This window comes from Tachyglossus aculeatus, chromosome 20, assembly GCF_015852505.1.
Source record: "Tachyglossus aculeatus isolate mTacAcu1 chromosome 20, mTacAcu1.pri, whole genome shotgun sequence".
NCBI lineage: Eukaryota > Metazoa > Chordata > Mammalia > Monotremata > Tachyglossidae > Tachyglossus > Tachyglossus aculeatus.
In genome coordinates, this window is record NC_052085.1 from 1,733,011 (window position 1) to 1,752,228 (window position 19,218).

The 19,218-nt window shown below is 46.5% G+C and overlaps 1 protein-coding gene across 5 annotated transcripts in view; it reads left to right on the plus strand.

The window, feature by feature from the left end:
• NUP58 (nucleoporin 58) overlaps positions 1–17,892 on the plus strand; it is a 45,142-nt gene extending 27,250 nt beyond the window's left edge. For 3 of the 5 annotated variants that reach the window (XM_038761524.1, XM_038761526.1, XM_038761523.1), the window contains 3 exons: positions 28–126; positions 1,388–1,483; positions 4,633–6,784. In XM_038761524.1, the coding sequence (XP_038617452.1) occupies positions 28–126; positions 1,388–1,483; positions 4,633–4,802 (365 nt within the window). In that variant the 3' untranslated portion in view covers positions 4,803–6,784. Of the gene's footprint in view, positions 1–27; positions 127–1,387; positions 1,484–4,632; positions 6,785–17,617 lie in introns of those variants that run through there. The other 2 variants (XM_038761525.1, XM_038761527.1) reach the window with 2 other exon arrangements.
• The last annotated feature ends 1,326 nt before the right edge of the window (positions 17,893–19,218 follow it).

Consider the following 19,218-nt stretch of genomic DNA (forward strand, 5'->3'; position numbering starts at 1 on the left):
TTTTTTCATTTTTGTTTTTCACCCCAGGGCCACAGCCATCTCTGGGCGTTGGTTTGGGAGCACCATTCGGCTCTGGTATTGGCACTGGCTTGCAGTCAAGTGGCTTGGGGTCTTCGACCCTTGGAGGTACACTTTCATCTTTCTAACTTCTCATTTGTTCTCCATCTGAATTAAGAAGCCCATGACACTGCTCTGAGATAATTTTCTGTTGTTTCCAAAGCTAAAAATCCCCCCCCCCCCGCCAAACAAGATCTATTCTTGATTGCTTAATAGCTGGTAGAAAGGTATTTAAACTATCAAATGCTTTTGGTTAGCCTAAAAAAAAAACCAGCCCCCTTTAAAGGAAAGCCTGTCAAAGCTATGTATTCACCACAAATATATAGTCAGTTTAAAAATTAGCAGCTAGACTAAATGGAAACAAGACATTGAGAGCTTATTTTGCTTTGTAATAAGGGCTGTCAATAGTTTTCCATATTATTTTTTTCTAAGCACCAGCCATTCATAATATTTACTTGGAATAAAAGAAGCTGCCAGAGAACAGTCTAACTTACTAGAAAAGATTGATTTTTTTCCCCCTAAAATGTAACTTCCTAGCCCAGCCTCTTGCTGTTAAATGGTGATTATTTTTTTTTAAAGTTCACGAAGAGTATTAGAAAGTGTTTGGGTCCCCCTTTCTGGAGAACTCATGGTTTCCAAGAGAAAGGGAGCATCCTCGAGCTGATGGGGGCGGTGGGAAAGGCCTATTGGTTTTGTTTCAATTTGTGAAAGTTATTTTGCTACATAATCTTCCCAAGATGTCCCTGTCCGTCCACGCCCCCCCCCCCCCCCCGCCCCCACCCTCCAAAAAAAGAAAATTCACTTTTGCTTTGGGAACTATTGAGGAAAATTATTTTTTTTCCAAAATGAAAAACTAGGCTAACAGGGCAAAATGGTGTAGCCATATATATTTTTTAAGTATATGCAGATCAAGTTTCCCAAGGTGTGACCTGTCATGGCCTAGTGAGTCGTCTTTTATTAAATGGAAAAGGACAGATGCAAAGTGTTGTGTCTGGGTTGAAAGAAATAGCCGTGTATATTGAATTAAGTTCTTTTAGCATGTAAAGTTCTGACAAAATGATGTCCCTGTTGAATATAGTCAGGTATATGAATTAATCAGAGAAAAGCAGATCACTTTCCATATTGGCTAACTTCAAAGGGGACAGCATTTTGTGCAGAGACCTGGATTTGAATGGTTTCTGGGGTATAAATTGCTGAACGGTAACTGGAAGACCAGCGTGGACATTTTCCAGGGCTGTTTTGCTAACTTCTGACAGTTTTCCAAGATTTTTCTTGGGATCAGTGTTTTCTGAACCATTGTCCATCTATCTTTCTACTGCCCTCCCCCCAGGATTTGGAACTAGCTCTGGTTTTGGAAGCAGCACCTCAGGGGCCTCCTCATTTGGATTTGGAACAGCCAATAAGCCCTCAGGAAGCCTTAGCGCAGGTTTGTGGATGTCCATCCCCTAAGTATGTAACAGCATGCAAATTTATCTTTGCTTTTTAGTCAGAAAGTCTGCATTACCCTGTCTCTCCCCTCGGACTGAGTCGTCAAAGTGGCTCTAAACAGATCTCTCAGTTTCAGTCCACAACTATTCTGTTAGTTTCCTAAGCGCTCAGCCCAGTGCATCGCACTGAGTAGACATTCAGTAAATACTATTGTTACCATTGCCCATATTCATTCATTCAGTTGTATTTAAGTGCTTACTGTGTGCAGAGCACTGTACTGAGCGCTTGGGAAGTCCAAGTCGGCAACATATCTACCAACAGCATACAAATTTATCTTTGCTTTTTAGTCAGAAAGTCTGCATTACCCTGTCTCTCCCCTCGGACTGAGTCGTCAAAGTGGCTCTAAACAGATCTCTCAGTTTCAATCCATAACTATTCTGTTAGTTTCCTAAGCGCTCAGCCCAGTGCATTGCACTGAGTAGACATGCAGTAAATACTATTGTTACCATTGCCCATATTCATTCATTCAGTTGTATTTATTGAGTGCTTACTGTGTGCGGAGCACTGTACTGAGCGCTTGGGAAGCACAAGTCGGCAACATATCTACCAGCTGTGTTAATTGCACTTGAATACTTTTAGCCACCTTCATATGCAAGCAATCTTAAGTTCTCTTTCCCAGAAGTTAAAAGCATGCCTAGGGAAGTGGAGCCGTGACAGTTTTCACCTGATTTGAGAAGACAGTGCTCATTCCTCCCCTGCTGTATTTTTTTAAACCGCTCTCTCTATTTCCGTTGCCGTTTAATTGGGTCGGCAAGCAGTTCATGCCTTGCCCACCCGTCTCTAATGTGGTTCCCCCTCTCCACTTGGTGCTTGGCGAGGGGGGCGGGAGAAGCGGTGGGGGGGTCGCTACTTGTCCTTTGAGTTTCCCGATTTCTTGTCACCTAGAAATTTGAAATGTTTCCCAGCTACTCCCCTAGCTGCCCCTTTCTCAGAGCCCAGAGTTTGCTTGCTGGGGTCACACGGCGTTCTGCCCCCGATTCATCCATTCATTCATTCATTTGTATTTATTGAGCGCTTACTGTGTGCAGAGCACTGTACTAAGCGCTTGGAAGGTACAATTCAGCAACAAAGAGAGACAATCCCTGCCCACATTGAGCTCACAGTCTAGAAGGGGTGGACAGATTCCTCTTCCAGGCATAACTAGTCGGGAACCCTTGGGCAGCCTGTGTTTGTTCAGGTCGGCAGTGATGCAGAGAGTTCCGCTCGAGTTACCTAAACTGGGTCTTAAACCTGTTAAACCATGACCTGTCATGGCCTAGTGAGTCTTCTTTTACTAAATGGAAAAGGACAGATACAAAGGGTTGTGTCTGGGTTGAAAGACATAGCCGTGTATATTGAATTAAGTTCTTTTAGCATGTAAAGTTCTGACAAAATGATGTCCCTATTGAATATAGTCAGGGATTTGAATTAGTCATAGAAAAGCAGATCACTGAGGCTGCCTGGCTTGGAAGGCTCCTTGGGCAAGCCCCGGACAGCCTCGCCGCCAGGGCTGGGGTCCAGGGAGCCCCACCGTTGATACCAGATTGGGTTCCCAACCTAGCCCCCAGTTTATCTGTTTTTTGTTTTATGGTACTTGTTAAGCATAAACGAACTTAACAGTTAACACTGTTCTGAGCACTGGGGTAGATATGGAGCTCACAGCCTTAAGTAGGAGGGAGAACAGGTATTCAATCCCCATTTTACAGCTGACAAAACTGAGGCACAGAGAAGTGAAGTGACTTAACTAAGGTCACAGCAAGCAATTGGCAGAGCCAGGGTTGGAACACAGGTCCTCTGATTCTTAGGCCCGTGTTCTTCCTGCCTTTTATTTTTTTAACTGGACTCTAGCTGTCCTCTCAATCAATCAATCGTATTTATTGAGCGCTTACTGTGTGCAGAGCGCTGTACTAAGCGCTTAGGAAGTACAAGTTGGCAACATATAAACACTCACTTTTGTAGTTTTAATCAGGAGTATTACCGGATAGTTACAACAGAAGTTTTTGCCACCACAAGATGTTTAGCATTTACACAGTTATGGGAACTTAACTACTGATGCGTGCTTCTTACCCTCCCCTGCCTTGTATGTAATCCTTTTCATGAACAGAATAAGAGTAGATTCTCAAAGACCCCATCCCCTCCCAGCACTCTCTTTAAAAGAATTCATATAGAAGCCCTTTTTCCCCGCTTATCTTTGGAAAAAGAACCTTCACCCGAAACAAACTAACCGGGATGCTAGTCAAAAAGTGAAATATTTCAGCTTTCAATTTAGCGGAGGGGATATCTTATGGGTGTGGGGAGAAAACTTTGGTATCGTTGACTTTTGTGGGGTTAAAAATCACTTCTGGGCAATTTACGCAGGCCGCTTGAATCTGTTCAGATCGAAGTGTCTGAAAAGGGTGGTGGTGTTTTATTCATATGTAACCGTTAAACCCGCCCTAACAATAGGAAAAAGATACACGCTGCGCCACCGTCACCCCCTTAAACTGTAGACAGTGCTTCTGATCACGGCAGTCGTCAAGGGATCTGCCACCCTGGTCCCTATTACTCTATTTATTTATTTTACTTGTACATATCTATTCTATTTATTTTATTTTGTTAGTATGTTTGGTTTTGTTCTCTGTCTCCCCCTTTTAGACTGTGAGCCCACTGTTGGGTAGGGACTGTCTCTAGATGTTGCCAATTTGTACTTCCCAAGCGCTTAGTACAGTGCTCTGCACACAGTAAGCGCTCAGTAAATACGATTGATGATGATGATGGTCCCGCTGCTGCATGTAGAGTCGATGCAGCTTGGGCGAGGCCGGGGACGGGTGGGCCCGAGGCCCGGCCCCTTCCACGTTGGCGCTCTGGAGAGTCAGGGGAAATGGCTCGCCGCTAAGCGCTCGGGTCTATCAGAGTGTGGCCCAAATCCCTAGTTTCAGCCCAGATTTCTCACTCAGGAACGCACGAGTCGCTGCTCCTGAACCGTAGCTTTTCCCACCTAGCGCCCAGGGTCGCCTTGAGCCCCTTGAGCCCCCGGGTTACCCTTTCGGACCCCAACCCGCTTATTCACGAGACTGAACTTGTTGTGACCGAATCTCTGATCTACTGTTTTCTCTTCCCACTTGTAAGGCTTTGGCAGTTCAAGTACGTCCGGGTTTAACTTCAGCAATCCGGGCATCACCGCATCCGCGGGGTTGACTTTCGGGGTGTCCAATCCCGCCTCGGCAGGCTTGGGGACGGGAGGACAGCTCCTTCAGCTCAAAAAGCCCCCGGCGGGAAACAAGCGAGGAAAAAGATAAGACTGCGGGGTGGGTGACCGGGTCGGGAGGAGCCGAGCCCTCCCTGCCGGGCCCCATAGATCTATTTTTCTAGAACGGATGTAGTCGTCACGTCGCGTCCCAGAAGATTTATAAAGTTTTGATATATCGCCCGGATTCTGAATTTGAAATGTATCCTTCGTTGTCCTGACGGACAGCGTCCTCTCTTGTGAATATACGCCCGCTGAACTGTATCTCTTACTTTGGTTCCTAGTTTTAGAAATGCCGTCCTCCTGATGACGTTCCCTTATTTAACCTAACGGTAGGAGCCGAACGTTTCTGTTGTAAGCTACACGGTGTCGGTAGATGCATATTTGTTTCCTGTACAGATAGAAAAATATATTCTAGTACAGCTACTAGAGTCCATGCTTCCTGTCCCCCTGCTATGGCCTTTGGAAATGACTGCAGGACATCTTGTGACTACGTATGTAAATACATACAGTCCAGCGCACATTTGCGTGTACCTATAGAATTTATATATTTACACACGTACAGACCTTGCCTCCAAGTCTCCCCTCGAGGTCCCTTCCTTGGGAGATTCCCCCGTCTCCCCGTCTTGGGCCTCGCCGCCCCCGAGGAGGTGAATCCGCAGCATCAGGCTCGGGCCGTCGGGCGCGGGCGGCCCTCCGTTGTTGTTTTTTTTCTTTTTAAGGCCAGCCGCAGCGATGTGGGCCACCTGGCATTCGAGCCGATGGGCTAGCGGGGCGTTTCCCCCACCCCACCTCCGCCCCTCCGTTTTTCCCCCCCCAGCAGCCCCTCCAAAGATCGGAGCCCCTTCACCTGACCTGGTGGGACGTCTCGACCGAGACTTTGAACGGTCGCTGTTTCCGACCCGGGGGCGGGGGGCGGCTTTTCGGAAACTGGCCTCGAGGAGCACATTCAGGGTTCTGGACCGCCGGCGTGGAGCCGGCGGGGCCTGAAGCCAAAGTTCTCACTTCTATGCACGGGCAGGGCGACGGGCAGTGGTGCTCCAGTGGACACATTTCTGATCACTCCAGCGCAGCGCCGGGTCAAAGCGGGCTACTAACCTGGACACCGAACCGAGAGGACGATCGATTCTGGGTTTGTTTTTTTTTTTTCAGGGTGTAATATTCCCGCTAACAGCTCTAAAGTACCCACCCGCTGTCCCTCCAGCGCAGGGAACGCCACGAAATAACGTTCGCGTGTCAGGTTGTACCGCACACCCCTCTGTACGGTGTGGCTGAAATAGCGGGAAGGAGAGAAAAAAAAAAACCCGCAAGGAGTTAACTGCCTTAGCTGCGACGAAATACAAAAAAATCCGGTTGGCCTATTTACCTTTGCAAGTTCAAGCATCTTAGGGAGGGTGTGAATGAAATTTCGTTGAGAATAGTGTAACTTTTATAGAGAAGGTTTTGTACATACCGTGCATCAAGTGAATATTGAATTTGCAGAAGCATATTCACCAAGGCACCTTTTTTTCTAAGACAGGTACTGCATATATACATATATATATTTTTTCTAGTCTGTTGCTTTTGATTGTAAAAGTGCCGTCAAGTACCATTTTGTATGTTTTGGGATTAGTCTGCATTCGATTGGCCTCTGTTGAATTAGAATTTCTGTTCTCGATGCATCTAAAATAAGGGAAATCTTTTGTTTCGGAGCACAGACCTTGTCTTTCATTGCTGTACTCTTGTATAGTCACTGCATCTGGGTTGTGTGTGTTGGGGGAGGATAGGAAAAGGTGTGATTTTGATTTTTTTCATATCCTGTCAGAATTGTGTTCGGTTCGAATCGGAATTTTAAACCATTGCTCTGGGCTGCCGTGAGAGTCAGATATTTGTATTTTACAGCTTTTTAAGTTGAACTCGAATAGCGGAACCATTGGACTCCTTGTAAAAAAAAAAAAATTCATTTGTGGAAAATTTTTAAGAACGTGTTGTCCTTGTCCACTCTGTCTGCAATCTTCCATTGTGTAAACAATAAAACTTACTGAATCCACGCTATGAAGAATGGTCCCTATCTTCTCTGTTGCTGGTGGGATTTTGATGTTTCGTTATTAATCGGGCCTGACTCCTAAACCCTTTTCGGTGGAGACAACGTACTGTATCCATTTTATTTTTGGAATTGGTGGTTTCAGTTGTGTTGAAATATGATGTCTGGGTTCTTGATCTCAATTTTGAAACTTTTTTTCTACTTGGGTACTCTTAGCCAAATGAGTTATTTGCTATATGTTGGTTTTATCTAGCTATTAAGTTTGCAGGGAGAGACATACCCTGCTTTTAGACTGTGACATACCTTCTAGACTGTGAGCCCACTGTTGGGTAGGGACTGTCTCTATATGTTGCCAACTTGTACTTCCTAAGCGCTTAGTACAGTGCTCTGCACACAGTAAGCGCTCAATAAATATGATTGATTGGTGAGGAAAGAGGAGGGTGGAAGGTGTGGCTACAGAGCTGGTCTCCCAGCAGCCATGCTCATGAGAAGCAGACGCTCAGAGAAGCAGCGTGGCTCAGTGGAAAGAGCCTGGGCTTTGGAGCCAGAGGTCATGGGTTCAAACCCCGGCTCTGCCACTTGTCTGCTGCGTGACTTTGGGCAAGTCACTCCACTTCTCTGTGCCTCAGTCACCTCATCTGTCAAATGGGGATGAAGACGGTGAGCCCCCCGTGGGACAACCTGATCACCTTGTAACCTCCCCAGCGCTTAGAACGGTGCTTTGCACATAGTAAGCGCTTAATAAATGCCATCATCATCATCATGATGTCAACCCTCTGACCAGCCCTGAGCGTTTCCCATCAGGGCTGGAGAGGCCACACAATGGCAACTGTTTGGCCCGTCGGGTCTTGGAAGACTGACCTAATCCGGTCTTAATCCCCATGACTCTGTAAAATCCCTGAACTCAAAAGGAAAAGCTGGCACCTCTGTCCCTGGAAGTGCACCCTTTTAGACGCTGGGACTTTCTTTCTCCCCACCAGACAACTCAAAAGTTGCCCTTGATCACCATCTGACCCCGTTGTGCATCGTGGCGCTCTTCGCCCGCTACTCCTTAGCTGGGATTTCTTTTCATTTCCCAAACTTCTTGTCTAACGATACTTCACTTTCAGTTCTTCCGCCTCCATCCCCTCGCTCATGCGGTTTCCCGGTCCGGAACTCTCCTCCCTCCCCATCCACCAGGCCACAGCTCTCCCCGCCTTCAAAAACCATCCAAAATTCCCATTTCTTCCAGGAAGCCTTCCCCAGATAATTCACCACGCCTTAATCCCAAATCAATCGTCCCTAGCACTGTGTATTTTATTCCTTTCCCGGCATTTAGACACATATGCTTCTAGACTGTGAGCCCACTGTTGGGTAGGGACCGTCTCTACCCTCTGGAGGCAGAGGTCATGGGTTCAAATCCCGGCCCCGCCCATTGTCAGCTGTGTGACCTTGGGCAAGTCACTTCACTTCTCTGGGCCTCAGTTCCCTCATCTGTAAAATGGGGATGAAGACTGTGAGCCCCACGGGGGACAACCTGATCACCTTGTATCCTCCCCAGCGCTTAGAACAGTGCTTTGCACCTAGTAAGCGCTTAACAAATACCAAAATTATTATTATATGTTGCCAACTTGTACTTCCCAAGCGCTTAGTACAGTGCTCTGCACACAGTAAGCGCTCAATAAATATGACTGATCGTTGATATGCTTGTCTGCACATCAATTACTTATTCTGCTATTTCGCTCTAATGGCTGATTTTCTTAGTCATCTCCTCCTCCGTTTTCCCTATTAGATTCAAAGATCCTTGAGGAAAATTTGTATGTTTTGCTCATGTGCTACTCTCCCAAGTGCTTAAAACAGTGCTTCACACTCGTCAGTAAATACGGTCAGTTGAATCAGGAATACAACTTCCCTTAAAATGCCCTTAAGGCTTCTTCTCCTGTGGTCTAGGAGATGTTACCAGGTGAGTGATTGTCATCATCAATCGTATTTCTTGAGCGCTTACTGTGTGCAGAGCACTGTACTAAGCGCTTGGTAAGTACAAGTTGGCAACATATAGAGACGGTCCCTACCCAACAGTGGGCTCACAGTCTAAAAAGAGTGGGATCACAGTCTAAAAGCCGTCCCATGATGGCTTTTGTCATCCCATTTTGTCATCCCATTTTGACAATGAGATTGTCATCCCATGCCAAACAGCTTCCCCTTTGGGTGGCATCCCTGGGATGGATCAATCAGTTAATGGTATTTATTGAGCGCGTACTATGTGCAGAGCACTGAGTTCGGTGCAACAGAGTAACCAGATACGCTCCCTGCCCATACCACGCTTACAGTCTAGAGGAGTGAACGGTTTTCCTGTCCTGGAGGAGTGCATTTGAGTGTTACGGCTGTGTACCGTTCGCTCTTACCTTCACGATGCCACACCTTCCTCTAACGTGCTCCGCAACCGGGGGCTTGCGAAGAGAGTCTCGAGTCGCCGCAATTGAGCGACGGGCCGCTGCGGAGAGGCAGCTGCTGGACCGTCCGCGCCACCTCCGCCAAGGTGTTGGAGTTTCCTGGAGGGGAAGGAGAAGAAAGTGGCCTTTTTTGATTTTGTCTGAAGACCGAGGGTCCCGACGCAGGTAAGGGGGCTGGAGCTTGAAGGAGGAGGGGGCCTGCGTGAATGCGTGGCCTCCCTTGGAACTTGGGTCTTTATGGTTCGACCGCCGGGCTTTATGGGTACGGACTGTCTCTATATGTTGCCAATTTGTACTTCCCAAGCGCTTAGTACAGTGCTCTGCGCATAGTAAGTGCTCAATAAATACGACTGATGATGGTCCAAGAGATGAGAAGGGCAGGGCTCCCTGCTTGGGCCTGACCGTAGCCCTCCCATCGATTACCGGGCCCCCTAGACCTCCGGTCAAGGAGGGCTCCTGTCTTCAAGTCAAAACTGCACCTCGTAAACCGTGTCAACTCTGAAGTGTTCTCAGGGCCATGCCTGGTAAATCAATCAATCAATCAATCGTATTTATTGAGCGCTTACTGTGTGCACAGCACTGTACTAAGCACTTGGGAAGTATAAGTCTTCCCAGAGGCCTTCCCAGACTAAGCCCCTTCCTTCCTCTCCCCCTCGTCCCCCTCTCCATCCCGCCCCCCCATAATGATGATGGCATTTGTTAAGCGCTTACTACATGCCAAGCACTGTTCTAAGCGCTGGGGGGATACAATGTGATCAAGTTGTCCCACGTGGGGCTCACAGTCTTAATCCCCATTTTTACAGATGAGGTAACAGGCTCAGAGAAGTTAAGTGACTTGCCCAAGGTCACACAGAAGACTTGTGGTGGAGCAGGATTCGAACCCACGACCTCCGACTCCAAAGCCCGGGCTTTTTCCACTGAGCCACGCTGCTCCCCATCTTACCTCCTTCCCTTCCCCACAGCACCTGTGTATATGTATATATGTTTGTACATATTTATTACTCTATTTATTTTACTTGTACATATCTATTCTATTTATTTTATTTTGTTAGTACGTTTGGTTTTGTTCTCCGTCTCCCCGCTTTTAGACTGCGAGCCCACTGTTGGGTAGGGACTGTCTCTATATGTTGCCGATTTGTACTTCCCAAGCGCTTAGTACAGTGCTCTGCACATAGTAAGCGCTCAATAAATACGATTTATGATGATGATGATGACTGTCTCTACATGTTGCCAACTTGTACTTCCCAAGCGCTTAGTCCAGTGCTCTGCACACAGTAAGCGCTCAATAAATACAACTGATTGATTGATTGATAAATCGGAGCCACTCGGGTTTAGGTCTGCCTGTATCGTCGTATTAAACTTTCAACAGAATCATTTTTATCTCTCGCTGCAAACCTTTTCAATGAAATGTCAGACCTTTTTATATTAAAGAAACTCAAGCTGCCCACCTTTGAAAGTCGCCAGGCATCCCTCTGTGGTCTGGCAGGAACCCTTCCAGGGGCGGGCGACCCTTGCCATGACCCTCTTGGGCCATCTTTCCCCTAGGATGGACCATGGCTCACTAATTCTGGTAATTAAGCACTTATTACGTGTCAAGCAGTCTGCTAATTGGCAGGTATCAAATAATCAGCTCAGATGCGGTCTCAGAGGGAAGGAAGACAGGGACTGTACCCCCATTTTAAACGGGACAAAACTGAGGCTCAGAGAGGATAAGTGGTTTGCGACCCTCTTGGGCCATCTTTCCCCTAGGATGGACCATGGCCCACTAATTCTGGTAATTAAGCACTTATTACGTGTCAGGCAGTCTGTTAATTGGTAGATATCAAATAATCAGCTCAGATGCGGTCTCAGAGGGAAGGAAGGCAGGGACTGTACCCCCATTATAAACGGGACAAAACTGAGGCTCAGAGAGGATAAGTGGTTTGCGACCCTCTTGGGCCATCTTTCCCCTAGGATGGACCATGGCTCACTAATTCTGGTAATTAAGCACTTATTACGTGTTAAGCAGTCTGCTAATTGGTAGATATCAAATAATCAGCTCAGACGCAGTCTGAGGGAAGGAAAACAGGGACTGCACCCCCATTTTAAACGGGACAAAACTGAGGCTCAGAGAGGATAAGTGGTTTACAGCAAGGACTCCTGTTCTTTTTTCTAAGTGTTATTTAAGCACTTATCCCGACAAATCCCGGCTCCGTCGGCTGTGTGACTTTGGGCAAGTCACTTCACTTCTCTGGGCCTCAGTTACCTCATCTGTGAAATGGGGATTAAAACTGTGAGCCCTCCCGTGGGACAACTTGATCACCTCGTAACCTCCCCCAGCGCTTAGAACAGTGCTTTGCACCTAGTAAGTGCTTAACAAATGCCATCATCATCACCACTTATCTGCCAGGCCCTGTCCGAAGCTCTGGAGTAATAATAATTTTGGTATTTGTTAAGCGCTTACTAGGGCCAAGCACTGTTCTAAGCACTGGGGACGATACAAGGTGATCAGGTTGTTCCATGTGGGGCTCGCAATTTTAGTCCCCATTTTACAGATGAGGGAACTGAGGCACAGAGAAGTTAAGTGACTTGCCCAGAGTCACACAGCTGACAAGAAGAGAGCCCATGTGAAGACCACGAGCCCCGTGTGGGACAGGGACCTTGTCCAACCTGATTACGCAGTGCTTAGAACAGTGCTTGACACACAGTAAACTCTGAACAAAAACCATCATCATTATTATTATTATTATTATTAATTATAATTGAGGTGGACACAATCGCTGACCCACATATGGCTCACAGTCATAATCAGCGTGGCTTAGCGGAAAGAGCCCAGGCTTGGGTGTCAGGGGTCGTGGGTTCTAATTCCGACTGCGCCATTTGTCTGCTGTGTGGCCTCGGGCAAGCCCCTTAACTTCTCTGTGCCTCATCTGTAAAAGGGGGATTGAGACTGTGAGCCCCACGTGGGACAACCTGATCACCTTGCATCTTTCCCAGCGCTTGGCACATAGTAAGTGCTTAAAAAATACCATCCGTGGCTCAGTGGAAAGAGCCCGGGCTTTGGAGTCAGACATCATGGGTCCAAATCCCGGCCCCTCCAATTGTCAGCTGTGTGACTTTGGGCAAGTCGCTTCACTTCTCTGTGCCTCAGTTACCTCATCTGGAAAATGGGGATTAAGACTGTGAGCCCCCCGTGGGACCACCCGATCACCTTGTAACCTCCCCAGCGCTTTGCACATAGTAAGCACTTAATAAATGCCATCATTATAGAAGCAGCGTGGCTCAGTAGAAATAGCCCGGGCTTTGGAGTCGGGAGGTCATGGGTTCCAATCCCGACTCCGCCACATGTCTGCCGTGTGACCTTGGGCAAGTCACTTCATTTTCTCGGAGCCTCAGTTCCCTCATCTGTAAAATGGGGATTAAGACTGTGAGCCCCCCATGGGACAACCTGATCACCTTGTAATCCCCCAGCGCTTAGAACAGCGCTTTGCACATAGTAAGCGCTTAACAAATGCCATTATTATTATTATTATGAATCCTCATTTACAGATGAGGCACCTGAGGCACAGGGAATTTTAAGTGACCCGCCCGAGGTCATTCAGTAGACAAGGGGCGAGGCCAGGAATTAGAACCCAGGTCCGTGCCTTAACCACTCGACCACACTGCCTCCCCTTTGAAGCTGTAGTTGGGAGCGCCCCCGGTTTCCCTACACCACGATGGAAAGGGAGAAGGTGCTGGGGCCCTGGGAGTCCCAGATGGCGGGGAGGGGGAAGAGGACCGGCAGGAAGCAGGATAATAATAATAATAATAATAATGGCATTTGTTAAGCGCTTACTATGTGCAAAGCACTGTTCTAAGCGCTAGGGAGGTTACAAGGTGATCCGGTTGTCCCACGGGGGGCTCACAGTCTTTAAGCCCCATTTTACAGATGAGGTGACTGAGGCCCAGAGACGTGAAGTGACTTGCTCAAAGTCCCACGGCTGACAGTTGGCAGAGTCGGGATTTGAACCCACGACCTCTGACTCCAAAGCCCGGGCTCTTTCCACTGAGCCACGAGGATGGGACCTGGAATGATAAAAACGGATTGTGCAGACTCGGATTGTCTACAGGGTCAGTGGCTTGCGCAGGGCCACTCGCACTCTCCGGGCCCTGCTCATCTAGTTCCAGCAATTAACAAATACCATTATTGCTATCATAATTATTATTAAGTATTATTATTAATATATAGTATTATATTATATAGTATAGTATATATAGTACTATATATAGTGCTATGTATATATAGTACTATGTATATATAGTATATATAGTATTATTATTATTAATAATAATAATAATGATAGTAATGGTATCTTACCTCCTTCCCTTCCCCACAGCATCTGTATATATGTATATGTGTTTGTACATATTTATTACTCTATTTATTTATTTATTTATTTTACTTGTCCATATCTATTCTATTTATTTTATTTTGTTAGCATGTTTGGTTTTGTTGTCTGTCTCCCCCTTTTAGACTGTGAGCCCACTGTTGGGTAGGGACTGTCTCTACATGTTGCCAACTTGTACTCCCCAAGCGCTTAGTACAGTGCTGTGCACACAGTAAGCGCTCAATAAATACGATTGATTGATTATTAGTTCCCTCCGGGGCTCCCTGTAATACCGTTATTGAGCACTAGGGGGCGGGAAAGGCCTATTTTCTGGGGTCTGGCAGTAGGGGCCACTAGTCCTTCACTCATAATAATAATAATAATTAATAATAATAATGCCATTTATTAAGCGCTTACTATGTGCAAAGCACTGTTCTAAGCGCTGGGGAGGTTACAAGGTGATCAGGTTGTCCCACGGGGGGCTCACAGTCTTTAAGCCCCATTTTACAGATGAGGTGCCTGAGGCCCGGAGAAGTGAAGTGACTTGCCCGAAGTCCCACAGCTGACAGTTGGCGGAGTCGGGATTTGAACCCATGACCTCTGCCTCCCAAGCCCGGGCTCTTTCCACTGAGCCACGCTGCTTCTCCATTCATTCCATTGTATTCATTCATTCATTCAACGGTATTTATTGAGTGCTTACTGTGTGCAGAGCACTGGACTAAGCGCTTGGAAAGTACAATTCGGCAACAGATAGAGGCAATTCCTACCTAACAGCGGGAAAGCTGTTCTCTACATTTCAACTGAACTTTTTAGACGGTGTGGCCTCACCTTTTCCTCTCACCATGTTATTTTAGTCACACTAAGAGAGTAATCCTCCCTCCCCCTCGCCTTACCTCCTTCCCTTCCCCACAGCACCTGTATATATGTATATATATGTACATATGTTTATATTGTATAAACATATTGTATATGTTTATATTGTATATATTGGCATATGTTGCCAATTTGTACTTCCCAAGCGCTTAGTACAGTGCTCTGCACATAGTAAGCACTCAATAAATACGATTGATGATGATATGTTTGTACATATTTATTACCCTATTTATTCATTTATTTTATTTGTACATGTTCATTCCATTTATTTTATTTTGTTAATATGTTTTGTTTTGTTCTCTGTCTCCCCCTTCTAGACTGTGAGCGCTTACTGGGTGCAGAGCACTGTACTAAGCACTTGGGAAGTCCAAGTTGGCAACATCTAGAGACGGTCCCTACCCAACAGTGGGCTCACAGTCTGGAAGGGGGAGACAGACAACAAAACATATTAACAAAATAAAATAAATAGAATAAATATGCACCAGTCAAATAAATAGAGTAATAAATGCATGCAAACATATATACATATATACAGGTGCCGTGGTTTCTGAAGTCTGGTGAAGGTCGGGAGAGCTGGGAAGTGGAAGGGAAGGAGGGAGGGAGGACATTGAGGCACAGAGAGTAGGTTAGCTTGAGAGGGAGCTGGAGTATAGTGAGGGAGAGGAGTGGATGAACAGGAGGGAGAGCGCCGATTGATTACCTTAAAAGCCAAAGGTAAGGAGTTTCTGCTCGATGCAGAGAGGAAGGGGCAGCCATTGGAGACTTGATATATGGGCAGAGATGTTTTAGAAAATCAATCAATCAATCAATCGTATTTATTGAGCACTTACTGTGTGCACAGCATCGCACTAAGTGCTTGGGAAGTACAAGTTGGCAACAAATAGAGACAGTCCCTACCCAACAGTGGGCTCACAGTCAGAAAACTGATCCAAGCAGTGGCACTTTTAGAAAATCAATCAATCAATCAATCAGTCGTATTTATTGAGCGCTTACTGTGTGCAGAGAACCGTACTAAGCGCTTGGGAAGTCCAAGTTGGCAACATATAGAGACGGTCCCTACCCAACAGTGGGCTCACAGTCAGAAAACTGATCCAGGCAGTGGCACTTTTAGAAAATCAATCAATCAATCGTATTTATTGAGTGCTTACTGTGTGCAGAGCACCGTACTAAGCGCTTGGGAAGTCCAAGTCGGCAACATAGAGAGACGGTCCCTACTCAACAGTGGGCTCACAGTCAGAAAACTGAACCAGGCAGTGGCACTTTTAGAAAATCAATCAATCAATCAATCGTATTTATTGAGCGCTTACTGTGTGCAGAGCACCATACTAAGCGCTTGGGAAGTCCAAGTCGGCAACATAGAGAGACGGTCCCTACCCAACAGTGGGCTCACAGTCAGAAAACTGATCCAGGCAGTGGCACGAAGAACGAGCCGGAGAGGAGAGCGACAAAAAGCAGGAAGGTCAGCAGGGATACAGATGTCGGGACATCACAAGTGCCTGGGTCAGTGTGGTGGACATTCGGAAGGAGAAGAGGGGGCAGAACCAGAAAAATCAAGAGGCTCTGGGGGTTGAAAGAGAGGGTGGATAATATTTATTACTCTGTTTTACTTGTACATGTTTATTCTATTTATTTTATTTTGTTAATATGCTTTGTTACGTTGTCTGTCTCCCCCCTTCTAGACTGTGAGCCCGCTGTTGGGTAGGGACCGCCTCTCGATGTTGCCAACTTGTATATATATATATATATAATTATAATTGGCATTTGTTAAGCACTTACTATGTGCAAAGCACTGTTCTAAGCGCTGGGGAGGATACACGGTGATCGGGGGTCCCACGTGGGGCTCACAGTCTTAATCCCCATTTTACAGATGAGGGAACTGAGGCCCAGAGAAGTGAAGTGACTTGCCCAAGATCACACAGCAGACATGTGGTGGAGTCGGGATTCGAACCCATGACCTCTGACTCCAAAGCCCGGGCTCTTTCCACTGAGCCATGCCGCTTCTCTTGTACTTCCCAAGTGCTTAATACAGTGCTCTGCACACAGTAAGCGCTCAATAAATATGATTGAATGAATGAATGAAATATTTTACTTATACATATTTATTCTATTTATGTTGTGAATATGTTTTGTTTTGTTGTCTGTCTCCCCCTTCTAGACTGTGAGCCTGCTGTTGGGTTGGGAATGTCTCTAGATGTTGCTGACTTGTACTTCCCAAGCGCTTAGTCCAGTGCTCTGCACACAGTAAGCGCTCAATAAATAAGATTGAATGAATGAATGAAATATTTATTTTACTTGTACTTATTTATTCTATTTATTTTGTGAATATGTTTTGTTTTGTTGTCCGTCTCCCCCTTCTAGACTGTGAGCCCGCTGTTGGGTAGGGACCGGCTCTAGATGTTGCCGACTTGGACTTCCCAAGCGTGTAGTCCAGTGCTCTGCACACAGGAAGCGCTCAATAAATACGATTGAATGAATGAATATCTGCGCTTAATTTGAGTTGTCAGGGATGAACTTCTGAAACTGGGGGCTCCAAAAGCTCCGGCCCTTATCATCATCAATCGTATTTATTGAGCGCTTCCTATGTGCAGAGCACTGTACTAAGCGCTTGGGAAGTCCAAGTCGGCAATATCTAGAGCCGGCCCCTACCCCACAGCGGGCTCACAGTCTAGAAGGGGGAGGCGGACAACGAAACAAAACATATTCACAAAATAAACAGAATAAATATGTACAAGTAAAATATTTCATTCATTCATTTTAGTGGCAAGAGTAAAAATACAATTTGATCTGAGACGGGTGAACGTGTGAAACGCCCAAGACACCCCACCACTCCTCTGGCACCGAACCAGACGAGCCCGCTCGAGCTGGCTGACCGCTGCGGCCACGCCGGGCCCGGGGCTTTGCGAAATATTAACGGACCCCGAGGGAACCGCGGGGGCCACCTTCCTCCTCCTCCACGGCCCAACAACTCCCTCGGGACCTCGCTTAGTGCCTCTAATCCTCAAACCAGCCTGCCGACAGCATTTGGGAGGAAATTTAAAACTGGGCCCCGGTACCGAGTCCGCAGCTCTTGTTCAGTTCCCTCCCGGGGAGGTGACCGTATTTGTTCCAGACACCAAATTCAATTCTGTGTCCTTGCTTGTGGGTGAAAAATGCTACTTCTTTACGGGTATCTCTCTCTCTCTCCCGGCTTTAGGTCCCCGGTTGCTGCTCTTCACGAAACCCAGTGTTATAGAAACTGATGAAGTTGGAAGGAAATACCAATTCTGAGCAGCAACTCGAGTCTGTGCGTTTGCCCTCTTTGCAAAGAGCTTGGGATTTCTACTGCCCGGCTGGATCTTATCTAGCATTTCAAGAGGGAGCCGTTTCCATTAGTCCAACTGCAATTTAAAAATCAGGTCTACGTTGGCGAGTCACCTGGCCTAAAGCGCCTTTTGACGTATTTCTGCTTCGTTACTAATAACACCTTAGGTATGGCAAGCTCTTTTGTTTCCACGGAATTTTTTTTTCACATCCTTTATCTTATTTTATCTCATTTTGTCCTCAAAATATCCATCTGGGGCAGGTATTATCCCACAGATAAGGAAATGGAGGCCTAGAGAGGTAAAACGGCTTGCCCAAAGTCACAGGCAGTGTGGCTCAGTGGAAAGAGCCCGGACTTTGGAGTCAAAGGCCATGGGTTCAAATCCCCGCTCCTCCAACTGTCAGCTGTGTGACTTTGGGCAAGTCACTTCTCTGTGTCTCAGTTACCTCATCTGTAAAATGGGGATTAAGATCATAAGCCCCCCGTGGGACAACCTGATCACCTTGTAACCTCCCCAGCGCTCAAAACAGTGCTTTGCACATAGAAAGCGTTTAATAAATGCCATTATTATTATTATTATTATTACATGACAGACCAGTGGTAGAGCTGGGACTAGAACCCAGGTTTCTAGATTCCCGGCCCCAAACTCCTTCCAACAGTCCACGCTGATTCAGAGATCTTTAAAAGCGTTAGATATAAACAAAGATCTATAGTTCTTGGATGTTTCAAATGAGTACAGTGCTCTACACACAGGAAGCGCTCAATAAATACGATTGATTTTATGGAGGCGAGAGATGGGATTGGGTGGGCCCATAAAGTTTTAAACAGAGAATTCGCTTCACGTGGGAAAGAGGTTTGCAGGAGGGAACAGGAGACCAGAAAATCTGCCACACTGGCTCCAGACCACTGGGTTCAATGCACTGTACTGAGCACTTGGGAGACTGAACAAGTGGCTCAGTTTCCACTTGTTAAGGTCAATGAGATTAAGAACTCTAATGCGCTCCAAGCGCTTAGTACAGTGCTCTGCACACAGCAAGCGCTCAATAAATACGATTGATGATGATAATGCAATCGCGGTCCTAGGAGAAATTCCAAAACGTGTCTGCACATTCGGGGCAGAGCTAAAACGGCACTTGGCCCCAGCACTTAGTTCAGTGCTCTGCATTCTGTCATTCGGGGGCATTTATTGAGCACGTACTGTCATGTTCCTTCTCAGGTTCATTCGATCGTATTTATTGAGCGCTTACTGTGGGCAAAGCACTGTTCTAAGCGCTTCTTCCTGTCACCCTCCCCCAGAACCTTGAGCATCTCGGCCCCGGCCAGCCAGACCTTCCCAAGACAGGCTTGTGGAGGTTGAGGGTGTGTCGAAGAACCATTTTTATTTATTTGTTACCCCATTTATTTATTTATTTTACTTGTACATATCTATTCTATTTATTTTATTTTGTTAATATGTTTTGTTTTGTTGTCTGTCTCCCCCTTCTAGACTGGGA